At 35.4% G+C, this 13,763-nt stretch overlaps 1 protein-coding gene and 1 pseudogene across 1 annotated transcript in view; both read left to right on the top strand.

Moving 5' to 3' along the window:
* The window catches only part of LOC138694992 (uncharacterized), a 49,709-nt gene extending 36,945 nt beyond the window's left edge, over positions 1-12,764 (top strand). Inside the window, exons 10-11 of the mRNA XM_069819248.1 lie at positions 8,209-8,430; positions 11,943-12,764. Of these exons, the coding sequence (XP_069675349.1) occupies positions 8,209-8,430; positions 11,943-12,100 (380 nt within the window). The 3' untranslated portion in view covers positions 12,101-12,764. The remainder of the gene's footprint in view (positions 1-8,208; positions 8,431-11,942) is intronic.
* On the top strand, positions 987-1,523 carry LOC138708765 (NADH-ubiquinone oxidoreductase chain 5-like; annotated as a pseudogene).
* Positions 12,765-13,763: the final 999 nt, after the last annotated feature.

Raw genomic sequence — 13,763 nt, 5'->3', positions numbered from 1 at the left:
TTTTTTTTATAATTTTATGGTTAACTTAGTAACTATTTTGACCTATGCCTAAATAATTACAACAAATTTAAATTAATTTTCTTAGCAATGTAGGTTTTCATATTAGAAAAAAAAAACTAATATTTTGGCAAGTGTAAGTTTTGTGTAACAGCTAATTCGGTGGTGAATATGATATTTTTAATCATTTAAAAAGAGACGTTCATCACAAATGCATTGCAAACAGAATGGAAAAAAAGATTGTTGAAAATGTTAAAGTCCAGTAATAAATATGTAGGAAGCTCTGAAAATGTATACTGTACGGTATGTTAATTTTTTTTTATTTTGAGCATTAATATGCTAAGGACAAAATGAATACGAATTCAGGTATCAGTACATTTTATGTCATTGTTATCAATTAACAAACATAGAAATTTAAATATTTTGTCACATCTGGTGCGATATTTTTTAAATTTGTGCTTTACAATTATTGATAAAAAAAACAGCTGGGGAAATCTCTGAGACAGGAGTACTATTAAGTTAATAATTTGGCATAACATATTATTGCCACAAGCCCTTCAGAAAGACGCCAGAGAAACGTGATGTAACTTACAGCCAGATAAATATTGTTTTGTACATTTATCTACAATATGTTCTTTTTATTAAAATTTCAATTTTGAGACTCATATTAGTTTCTTCTACTGTATATAAAGGAATATATATATTTTTTTTGTAGTCATGAGAATGTCAACTCTGCCCATATTCATATCATTCTTTCTTAAAGATAAAACGTAAATACTGTACCCTATATTATGATAGAAAAAGAATGTCCCTCCTTGGTAGATCTAAAATCTGGCAACCCTGGTACAAATATACAATGTACAATGGAAATGACCATGTAGGCTTACAATAACTAATCAGGGTAATGGGTTAAACACAAATATCTACTGTCATAATGATCTATTGTGAACGGGTTTTTAGAAAAGTAGCATTTTTAGTTGAATTTTGGAATGCGTATTCATGTTACAAAGGATTCTCAAGATATTCGTTTTATAGGTAATTTATCCTTTCAAATACCTTTAACTTCAACTTGTTTATGTATTTCTAATCTTGCTTTGTGTGGTATACCATTTTTGGCAGGATTTTATTCAAAGGATTTAATTTTGGAAATAGTATCTTTAAGATATATAAATATATTTGGATTTTTTTTGTTTTATTTTTCTACAGGTTTAACTGTTTGTTATTCTTTTCGTTTATTTTATTATACGTTGTGTGGTGATTTTAATATATTAAGTATATATAATATAGGTGAATATAGATTTAATATAATTAAGGGGATATTAGGTTTATTAATTATAGCTGTCATAGGTGGTAGTTTTCTTAGTTGAATTATTTTTCCTACTCCTCTATTAATTTGTTTACCTTTTTATTTAAAAACTTTAGTATTGTTAGTTAGTTTTTTAGGTGGCTGATTTGGTTATGAAATTTCTAAAATTAATATTGGTAATAAATTATTATCTATTAAATGGGAGATGTTGGAGAGGTGATTTTGGGAGATTTTGTAGCTAAATACCAACAAATGTGTCCTTATTTGTTTGTTGCTCAAAAGATTGACGGTTCGTTCATAATTTCATTGAAGATCGGTAACAAAGTGTGTGATAGGAAGACGTGGCAACCGTGCATTCAATGACGGTGGAAGTAAGTCGGAAGCAAGAGTCGAGTGGGAAGAAAAAAATGTAGCTACAGACACCAATGTCCCTCTGTGACGCGTTACTGAACCTTTCATGCAGTTACGCACATAATTTCGCTTCTCAACCTGTACTGTTACTTAACACCTGCTATAATGTTGTCATCTCATTCATCCATTCAATGTTCTGCCCAAGGGCAAGTCTTTGACGCAAACTCAGCTTTCTCCAATATTTCCTATATTCTGCCTTCCTCTTTGTATCCCCATATTATCCATATATCTTATTGTCGTCTATCATCGGATATGTTCCTCTGCACCGAACTCTTCTCCCGTTTATCATTCCTTCCAGTGCATCCTTCAATAGGCAGTTTCTTCTCGGCCAGTGACCAACCAATTCCTTTTCCTTTCCTGATCAGTTTCAGCATCATTCTTTCTTCATCCACCCTTTCCAACACATCTTCATTTCTTATTCTGTCTGTTCACTTCACACTCTTCGTTCTTCTCCATATTCACATTTCAAATGCTTCTAGTCGCTTCTCTCCACTTCGTCGTAATGTCCATATTTCAGCCCCATACAATGCTACACTCCACACAAAATACTTCACTAGTCTCTTCCTTAGTTCTTTCTTCAGAGAAAATCCTCAGAAGATGCTCCTTTTGCTATTAAAAGCTTCATTGGTCATTGATATTCTCCTTTTGACTTCCTGGCAGCACCTTATGTTACTGCTTATAGTACAGCCCAAGTATTTGAAGCTGTCCAATTGTTCTCATTTAGAATTTACCTTCGTTATATTTTTTCCTATGACCATGGTCTTCGTCTTTTTGGAATTTATCTTCATTCCATACTGCTCACAGCTGTCATTTAGCTCCAGTAGCATATCCTTTAGTATCATCTCCTCTTTTGCTAACAATACTATATCATCAGCAAATCTTATGAACTTTATTCTTCTTCCTCCTACTACCACTCCTCTCATATTCTGAAAACAGTTCTTCACTAAATCTTACAAATAGATACTAAACAGGATAGATGATAAAGGGCATTCTTGACGTGCTCCTCTCCCTATTTCACTTCCTTCTGACATGTCTTCTCTTATTCTGTCTTTGACCCGTTGTTGCATATAAAGATCACTGAACAGTCTTCCTTCTTTCAAGTAAGTTTTTATTTGTATGAATATCACAAAAAGTGTTCACAAACGCCCACAATGACGTTATACTTTTGTATTAAATTCCCTGCATTATTCATCTCTGAAAAGGATAGTTTATAATCCCCTTCCACCCGGTATAGCAATGTCTTGTTTTAGTGCCTTCTTTGTTATCTACTTGCACCATAATAAAGCATAGGGGAATTAATAAATAATATAGGCCTACTTTTACCAACATTAGACAGATAGCTACACATTGGTGCTCTCCCTGGTCGTGTGGTGAGCGTTGCACGGAGCCACCACTGAGACAACAAAGGACAAGGTATAACAAAGGACGAACATCCAGTCCCGTGGGCGGAAGATAAATTTCTTCTATTGCACTCGCTAGAAATTAAACTACGAAGGGCTTACATACACGCTCGTGTAACATACAAACATGTGACTTTCTAAGGTCGTTGACACTCTCAGAATCTCTTAACATTAGGAACACAAGTTGTAAGCCAATGCTATAAATCACTATGCGAACAAAACTACGCCTCTTTTCAAATGAATCGGACTTCCAATGCTCAGCTTAATTTCTCATCTGCGAAGCGAAAAACAACGGAGAGTTTAGTAAGTCTGATTACACGTGGATTGGCTGTTCCCGAAGACTAACAGTTGGCCATTAGCAACTGTCCCATCGCCAGGCGATGGCCAACTGGCCCTGGGCCAGTCGTAGCAAACATGGCGTGGTATATTTACGGGGATTTATTCGGATCCTGAAATACTCCCACCCAGCATATGGCAGATCGCCTCTTGTTTATAGAGTAATGAAAGAAATTTCTGTCGGACTAATTTCTTTCTTATATATTCGTTAAGACCTGAGACGCGGTACTAAAGTAAATAACCTGAGAAAATCAGTGGCATAACGGGGATCGTTCAGTGCCTCAATAAATGCGTGTTCCAGTTGGCACACAAATTCAATTGCCATTCTTCTCTTTTTAATGGGAAGATATCTGAAAGGAAGCTTCTATCTGAAATCACTCGTCATATTATATTAACAGATTTACTTGTACAGTAGATGTACACGGACGAGTTCCTAATCCCCATTTCAGTTTGGTTGATAGGCTTTCCCCTCTACTCACACTCTTTACCATCCGTGAAGGGAAGATGCTACTGTCCATGTCACTAACGTTCGATTAATTGACTTTGAACATAGTGAAAATTCTTACTATTGAAAACGTTTACCGGTAATCTATATTTCGAGAGTCTATACTAAGCGTTCATATTGCATTTTATTGTTGTTTATATCAACTGGCACAATAAAAAGCTACTGAGAACAGAAGATAAATGTTTTTTTTTTTCACCGCTAGTTGCTACTCTATAGCACACACAATGGGCCAAGTGAATAAAAAGTAAGCATTAGCTGTTAGAATTAAGTATTAGCAAAATCAATTGCTATCTAGCATTCAGTACTAGCATTAGCATTAGCTTAACATTGTGTGAATAATCATTTGCTAATGCTAGGTAGAAAGTGCTGGAAAATCTCAGCTTTTGCTGGCTAGACACGTGTATTTGCAGTGTGACATGTATTGACGACAATACCATTATCCATTGTTGAAATTACTTTAATTAACATCTGTTTTCTTTAGTTTGACTGTGTTGGGTTAATTCAGATGTTTTCTTTAATATTTATATAGTTCGACTCTGTGTTAGTTCAGGTGTGTAGTTTTAGAAATGTCTTCTTCCGAAAGTGAGTATCCTGATGATTGTGGAAGCGATTCCCGAGCAAGGCTTGTGACTATTTTGAACACGCATCCTGTGATTTTTAATAAATCACAGATTCCTATGATCAAAGGCAAAAAAAGAAAAAGCTTGGGGAGAGATCGTGAATGAATATCAGCAAGAACTAGGGAAGTCCAGAATATGAAAGCAGAGGTAAAAAAGAAAACGGACAAAACAGCAACAGGTAACAAGAAAATCGACCTAAATCCATGGGAAAAAGAGCTTCTAGATTTACTGACTTCGGATCAAAATCCTGTCTTCAGTAAAATTCCAAGTGGGTCAAAATAATTTTATTTACTTAGACACATTAAAAAGGTATGAGACGTCATTATTACCTCTAGGAAATTTAATCCATAAGTGAGACTTATCCATAATTTTTCCAAGTATAAAACTCACCGTTTTGTAGACAGTCGTCTTATGCACTCCAATGTCCTTTCCAATACCTGCCTGAAATCCAGGATCACTTACAAAGCGAAGAAAAATTTCCATCCGTTACTTAGAAGACAAGGCACCACCTCTGGATTCATTCGTCGCACCAAGAAAATAATTAGCAATCCATTCCACATTCTCCTCATTAAACCTGTAGAAATCACAGTAGTCTTCTTCCCTGGTCCTTACTCGTTCCCTGTAGAACTTGGGAGATCTCAACTGCATAAATCCCGCCATCTCAGGTGAGAGTTTAGAAAAAGACTGAAATCTTTAAGTCTGGTTTGACCCTCACTTAAAATTTTTTAAGCAATTGCTAATAAAATCAAGACAATGCTTGACGTTATTCACACTTTTTCTAGTATATGCTGGAAAATTTGGCTTTTATTAGTACCGCTAGATCTTTCTATTTAGCAAAAGCTTTATCTTAGATGTTATTCACTGATATTAGTAGCTTTTGCCTAAAATGTACTAGTAAAAGCATTTGCTAGATTTTATTCACTTGACGGGACAGTCTACACTGTCACTCCCCCCTGACTTCATAATACAAACTAACATTCCTTAATTTAATTATTAGTTGAAAATATTGTAAGAACGGCATTAAAATATACTCAAACACGTAATTGTTAAACATCTGTGTCACTGTATTTTATATCCACTTATGTACTTTATTTAATATTTTATTTTCTTGTGTGTACAACTTGGGGGGTGCAGGTATAAGAGGTAGCAGCTTACCGTTCTGTTACTGACGGACTCTGGGCAAGTAGAAGGGGAAAAAAATGCCTTCGCTTCCTCTCAACTTGTATGAAATGGCGTTTAACATGTATGTCTACATTCTACTCAGAATAATTCCGGAAAGTTTCCTTAAAATTTAACATAACAACATAAACACAAACGTAGTTAACAACATTAACAAAGCTTATAGTTTAAATCTATTACTTTCCTCATATTTATTGTTATCAGTATCATCATCTTGAAACGAATTTCTAGGTACTGAAAGCTAATATTTCTACTAGCTATATATATTTATAAACGACCAAGAAATTCTCCCATTCTGGTATATAAAACTCTATCGTAGCGGTCATCAGAACACTGCACTCTCGGGCTAGCGTCTCTTCCCCGCGGACAAAATACTGCCCTAGCGTGCATTCGTGGCTGCTGGCGGGTATGCTGTTCTCTCTATTCCTTGTGCACGACGGAGCATATTCCCTTACCCTCCATACACTCTACCCATTCAGCGAGTGCTGACGACCACTGCTCTAGAGAATAATGGAAACTGTAGCAAGTAATGAAACTGCCGAAGTTCGCGCCATTCCATACTATTGGTCACAGCTTCCGCTGACATAACCTTTGTGTAACTTCTCTGGTGTATATTTGCTTTTCAAATACAAATTCAAGGCAATGTTTCAACTGTTACTTACAAATAGGAAGCAAACAACTCTCCTCTGTTAGATGTGTCTTGTGAACAAGGATTTAAAATGGTTCTAACCTCTACGTCACAAACACTTTGGTATACTCGGTGTCATTTTGATCATTTGTACCTAAACCTCCGCTCCCTGATCATCACAATCATCATCGTCGTCACTACCATCATAATTTTATTGGATTACGAATTTATGTCAGTTACTGTTTCGTAGTCCCCACAATTTTCGTCCTCTATTTCCTGCTTATACATTGTTACATTACACAAATAATCTCATACAATCCGTAAAATTTTTCCTTTATTACTTCTTTCTCTTCATTACCATAATCAGTGTTATCTCCATCATCTTCAGCTTCAACTTCGTCGTTGTAATCATCAATATTTCGTTTTAGCAATTAATATCATCATGTAATGACATGGTATTTGCTCGAAATGTTCAACATCTTTCATATCGATGCTTAAATAACAGATATCCCCTATTCATTTCTAGTAAAAATTGAAATTTGGTGATATAGTAATAAGTAGTATGGGGCTAAATCTTCATTCTTTACTAGTATTTTCAATTGGTTATTTAATGACTCTGTATTATCTACGACGTTATTTAGCGTCGATAGAATTGGTAATAGTGAGATCATATTTGGCGAGACGAGGCCCAGGATTCGCCATAGATTACCTGACATTTGCCTTATGGTTGGGGAAAAACTCGGAAAAAACCAACCAGGTAATCAATCCAAGCGGGAATTGAATCCGCCCACGAGTACAACTCCGGATCTGCAGGCAAACGCCTCAGCCGGCTGAGCCACGCCGGTGGCGCTACACAGATATTGTATTATACTGTATTTATGGGACATTATTAGTATAAAAATTTTATTTTACTGCATTATTTCTATAAGAGGTATGCAAATAGGAAAACTTCTTTCAAAGTTTCCCAAAAATTATAAAAGTGGCCATACAATATTTCGTCGTTGTTCCTGCAATAACTGCTATGTGCAAAATGTAACATTTTTCAGTAGGAAGAAAAAACACATTTATTCATCCTAGGGCAGCCGTACATAGGAGACTGTGGATTCTTACATTTTCGAAGCAAAGAAATATAATTACATATAAGAATTTTATTATTTGCTGTATCACTATATACGTTATTTAATAGAGCAAAAATCTGAAAATCGATAAATATGTCACATAGGAGTTATTGCAAGAACGACGACGATTTGTGTTCTAAACCATCGACATATGAACTATGTGTGAACTTCAGCTAACATAGGCCCATGAATTGACTGTAACTACAAAAGCTCGAATTGCTGAAATGAAACTAGGCTACCCTTAATATAATGTTCGTGTATAGGCCTACGTAATGGTAAGTAGTAGGCCTACAATGTAGGCTAATACAGTAAAATTCTTTCATTAACTTTACGAATATAATTTTCTTTTAAAACATATACATTATGAACAGAATTATGAACCAAAGTTTTCTATCATTTTTTCAGCAAGATTCCATGAGTGTTCCCATACAAAATGCCAGTACTACAATGCTAATAGACGCGGTAATGAGAGACAAATACTAGCAAGTTCCGGAATGCTGACTTCTCAGTCGATGACAGAGGAATCTATGCGTGCTATCGCCGCGATAGACTCGCACAGCTCACCTCAAAAGTAGTGGTTACCTAAGTCTACCTCTTCGTGTATTTATTTTCAGTTTTAAGGATTCGTTTTATTTCAGTAAGAGTTATTTCCTCACAAATGCTGTCTGAAATCCAATCCGTTTTTACAGATGATTTTCTTTCTTGTAGCAAACATCCCCGCGGTTCTGAATCACCCGTTTCATCTCCACGGTCACGCGTTCAGGACTATAGCCACTGGAGTTTTCAATCAGACACACACGCTCGAAGGTCTTCGGGCGGCCCTGCAAGCAGGCAGGCTCCCTATTATGTCTCATAAGCCAGCGGGCAAGGACACGCTCGCCATTCCTTCCAAAGGATACGCTGTCATCCGCTTCAGGGCCAACAATCCAGGTATGTAACATTTCTCTTTGGGATATACGAGTACTGTAAGTCAAATTTCAAATGCTTTTCTTCAGTCGAAAAATTTTTAGTGATACTGCAGGAACTTCAAAAAATAAAATAAATTAATAATAATAATAATAATAATAATAATAATAATAATAATAATAATAATAATAATCAAAATATACTCTCTTATCATAAAAAGAATAAAATGAGTGTATTCTATTTCTGCTAAAATATGTTTCAACTTCACAAAATAAACTGTTTTTTTTTTTACTTACACAACCCTTTATTTTTTATTTACTTTAAAGTCTTTACAGTCACTTACAATCAAGTTGGAATATACTATATGAATTTGGAATCTTCGTTGCAAGAACAACGTTCATTCAGTTGAGTTGATACAGTACACAATACATTTCTTAGGTTCCTATATTATAAAACTTTCCTTGTCCATTCCATTTCCCAATTGGATTATATAACATTATTAAAATAATTTTTTTATTTGTATACGATCAATGACAGAATAATTACTTACTCGATGATATTTCTAAGAAAACTATTAACAAATGGTATTTATTTAGCTCAAGTACTCAAATTGTTTCCATTTTATATCCCTCCACTTAGATCTAGAAGAAATTTGTTAACTAATATTCAAAAATCGAAATCTTATTTCATATGACTGTTTTAGTATATATACTGAAATATAAAAATTGGAGATTTATCCTTCGGAGAGGTGGAAAAATTCAAATACCTTGGAGCAACAGTAACAAATATAAATGATACTCGGGAGGAAATTAAACGCAGAATAAATATGGGAATTGCGTGTTATTATTCGGTTGAGAAGCTCTTATCATCCAGTCTGCTGTCCAAAAATCTGAAAGTTAGAATTTATAAAACAGTTATATTACCTGTTCTTCTGTATGGTTGTGAAACTTGGACTCTCACTCTGTTTGAGAATAAGGTGCTTAGGAAAATATTTGGGGCTAAGCGGGATAAAGCTACAGGAGAATGGAGAAAGTTACACAACACAGAACTGCACGCATTGTATTCTTCACCTAACATAATTAGGAACTTAAAATCCAGACGTTTGAGATGGGCAGGGCATGTAGCACGTATGGGCGAATCCAGAAATGCATATAGAGTGTTAGTTGGGAGACCAGAAGGAAAAAGACCTTTAGGGAGGCCGAGACGTAGATGGGAGGATAATATTAAAATGGATTTGAGGGAGGTGGGGTGTGATGATAGAGACTGGATTAATCTTGCACAGGATAGGAACCGATGGCGGGCTTATGTGAGGGCGGCAATGAACCTTCGGGTTCCTTAAAAGCCATTTGTAAGTAAGTAAGTTTTAGTATATATTTGTATTAGCGAAGAAGTGATTTCGGGCATACCGCCTTTGTCGTTACGTAAAGCAATTCTTTTCTAAACCATTCGGTACACTATTTTATATAAATACGTATATAATGTGTGTTTTATGTCCGCATGTATGTATGTATGTACGTATGTATGTATGTATGTATGTATGTATGTATGTATGTATGTATGTATGTATGTATGTATGTATGCATGCATGTACTCCTATAACTATGCGTTTCGCCACAAACACGGTTATATAAATGCTACTACCTACGTGATTACACATGTGTTCTGAGATCTGCTGGTGTCCATTAAAAAATCAGAAAATTAAGCAAAAATAGTAATAAATTAAATCATTAATATATTAAGATGAGAAATGCCATTGTGATGTCTCAGGTATGAAAAATGCGAATTCTATACTTGCTGAAAAAAATATGTTTAAAGAGCAATATACCACCTTAGATCATATATGTAACAGATAGGTCATCGCTATGTTAAAATCGTTTGCACTTTGAAGAGAACAACGGCCAGGATCGCCACCCGTCCGCAGTAAACGAACACGAGATGGCAGTACAGTCGCTAATGCAATTCAAATGGGAATTATGACGTGACTCCTTATGTAACAACTAGATGGCAGCGTAGTAAACCTGATAAAAGTTGTTAACGTCAAAGCATATAAGGCCGACCAATCTGGGGTATATATGATCTAGGATACCACCCTTAAATGGCGAAAAAATGAAAAGTAATATGCATGATAGTTGTAGACCCTTAGCATGTCACAATGTGTGTGAAGTTTCTCACACGGTTCATATTTGCCGTTACGAAATAGTTTGAGGCCGGAGAGTGTTGGCAGAAAGTCACTTTGAACATAGCGACAAGAATTGCTGAATCGTTCTTAATCTCTTAACGAATTTAGAACCTCAAATTAAGTGCAAATTTTTAAGTGAAATGGGGAAAAGTAATGTGTAGTTGAATGACATTAACACTTGTACTGTTTTCACCTAATATATTTACTATTACTCAACAAGCACTCTGTATATACTTAATCCTTATTTATGTTAAGATAATTGTTACTTTAGCCACAGTTTGTATTTATTTTTTGTATTTATATGTGCTATCTGGTAGAATGAAAGAGAAGGCCTTATGGCCTTAATCCTGTCAGATTAAATACATAAATACAGTGAATCTTCCCTTAACGGACACTTCCCAATAGCGGACTCCTCTCAATAGCGGACATTTTAAAAATTCCCCTGCAAAATAACATTGGTCCTTATGATAAAATTCTTCCAAATAGCGGACATTCTCAATAACGGACGCGGACACTGAAATGTATCTACCAACAACAATTAAAACATCCAAATAACGGACAGTGTGAAAGGAAAAAAAGACGGTTGTAAATTAAACGGAATTCTAATGGAATTCTTTGCAACAATCATTATCGTGCATTTGAACATTCTTGTACTTTATTGAAGGTAAGCAGCACAGTTGTTAGTTGTGATACTGTACGTGAGCAGTCCGTACTTTCTTAGTTCGAGTGTTCGGTAGTACAGTCACATTAAAAATGTCACAAAATCGTAAACGTTTGTCACTAAAAGAGAAAGTGGATATTGTAAAGCATAGTGAGAAGGAGAAATTAAGTGTTCGTGAGCTGGCCACAAAGTTTAATGTGGGAAAAACTCAGGTTAGTGAAATTATGAAAAACAAGGATGTTATTTTAAAATCATACACTGAGAATGTAATTCTAGATTTCTTTGTATAAGGTAAAGTGATACAGTAACTGATGTTTATTTCATTTACAAAACATTTACTGGTACGATTTCTCTCTGGATGAATATTGTAAACACTCTCACAATCTCATTGTCTACTGTACTGTACTGTAAAATACAGTGTTGAATATGTGTGAGAAATTTTAATGTACTGTATACATACTAAAGATTTTCTAAATAGCGGACACTTCTCAATAACGGACATTTAATTTTTCCCCGGCGGTGTCCGCTATTGGGAAGTTTCACTGTAATAATAAAAATAAAATGATCAGTTTATATAAATTACTGAATGCCCTAAAAGCTTTTTACACAAAATATAAATGCCACCACTGCTACATCCTCTGCTTTAGGGTGTTTCTTTATTCTTCTGGGCTGTGATATTGTGTCTGTCTCCCGCAGGTTTCTGGCTGTTCCACTGTCATTTCCTCTATCATTTGGCGACCGGAATGAGCACCGTCATTCAAGTGGGGGAGCACAAAAATATACCAACAGTACCACGGAACTTCCCTCGCTGTGGGAATTTCCTGAACCCAGTGAAATTACGACTCAAAGGATGAAGACGGTAATGGCGATCTCGGATGTGATCAAGACATTTTCTATTTATAGGGGCTTCAATTTTCCTTCTGCTGCAGTACTTGAAGGTTATAGCTTCTAGAGTTAAATATATTAATTTACCCACCTCAAAACATATTAAAATAAACTTGAACATCACTGGAAATATTCATGATAAGTTTTTTGACTGATGAAAATAGTATCTCGTTATGTTTTCGTACGCAAATTTCCGGAGTCAGCAATTCACTATGAATAAAAATTTACCAGCTCCGTCTAAATGATTCCACCTTTTATAGAAAAGATAGAAGACTGAAGTATAAGTTACAGTTCACTCAACTTCCTCGAGTGCAATAGTCAAAGAAGCCACGAAATTGCACACAAAGAAGTTGTACAAACTCTACTTCCTAGAACACGTAATATGTTAATGTAAATCACAGTGGTCAAGTACAGTGACTAGGAAATAATGATTATAATTTCCTTCATCAAGGCCTCAAAATTACCCCTAGTATTATTAGCCACAAATTATAAGGAAAAAAAAAAGAGAGAAGATTATGCGATAATATTATATTAGCGTTTGGTCCTGCCACATTTCGCCATGTAGATTAATATGTACAGTAGTGGCAAAATAACCGGACCGACCCTTATAGCTGATTTCAGAGCTTTGTTCACTCCAAAGCACGATAGACTGGTAACTAAGACTTTCGTGGTTCGAATTCTGCCTGGGAAGGAACTTTTTTTTTTTTTGTTCCTTATTCAAATTTATTCCCAATACTTTTCGGATTGCAGCAATATTTTACTATTTAATTAAATTATTATACCCAGAACATGAATTTTACCAGCAATTGAAAAGTATTGGGAATAAATTGAATAAAGAACAAAAAAAGTTTCCTTCCTAGGCAGGATTCGAACCAAGAAAGTCTTAGTTACCAGTCTGTCTTGCTCTGGAGTGGACAAGGCTCTGAAATCAGCTACAAGGGTCGGTCCGGTTTTTTTTGCCACTGCTGTACTCAACTCGTCTTCCAAGCATGCCAATCCTAACATTACCATTATGTCCTCAACTCGTCCTATCAAGGTACACGTCAGCTGTATACGTAAAAAAGTTAGGTATTAAAATTTTGGTTTGTTGATGTTTAGGTTTCAGCTAAATGGCGCGTGTCTTACAAATCGATAGGATAAATAACGTTTATGCTCGACCATGCCGAAATGTAGTAATTGTACACCTGGTAGCAGACCTTTAATGCATGTCATTAAAGCACACCTACTCATTAAAGGTCAGGTCTTTCAGCCAATGCCGACTCAGGTTACAACTGTTCAGCCAATGACAGGTCAGCTTTCTACCGTTATAAAACCGCAAGTATCGATTATTCTCGGATATGCAATCGAAAGAGAATTAGCGAAAAGTCACGGACGCTGGAAATCCAATACTGTCGCAGAAGGTTATGTTCTGTTACTATAATAATTACCGTTAATTGTAAATAATATTCAAATAAATTCAATTTGTCATCTCGTTTTTCAATGTCTAATTTAATTTCAATGTTATCTCTGTAGGTTCTTATGGCCTAGCAAGGTCAATGTGAACATCTGTTCCTCGGAAAAAATCAATACTTTCGCGTCTCCGCACATCTCACAACATACGGGACATTGGTCAAGGTCAGATACAAAGAAAAT

The sequence above is a fragment of the Periplaneta americana genome, chromosome 1 (genome assembly GCF_040183065.1).
Source record: "Periplaneta americana isolate PAMFEO1 chromosome 1, P.americana_PAMFEO1_priV1, whole genome shotgun sequence".
In the NCBI taxonomy this organism is placed as follows: Eukaryota; Metazoa; Arthropoda; class Insecta; order Blattodea; family Blattidae; genus Periplaneta; species Periplaneta americana.
Note: the sequence above shows the minus strand (reverse complement) of the source record. Positions and strands in the feature narration are given on the sequence as shown.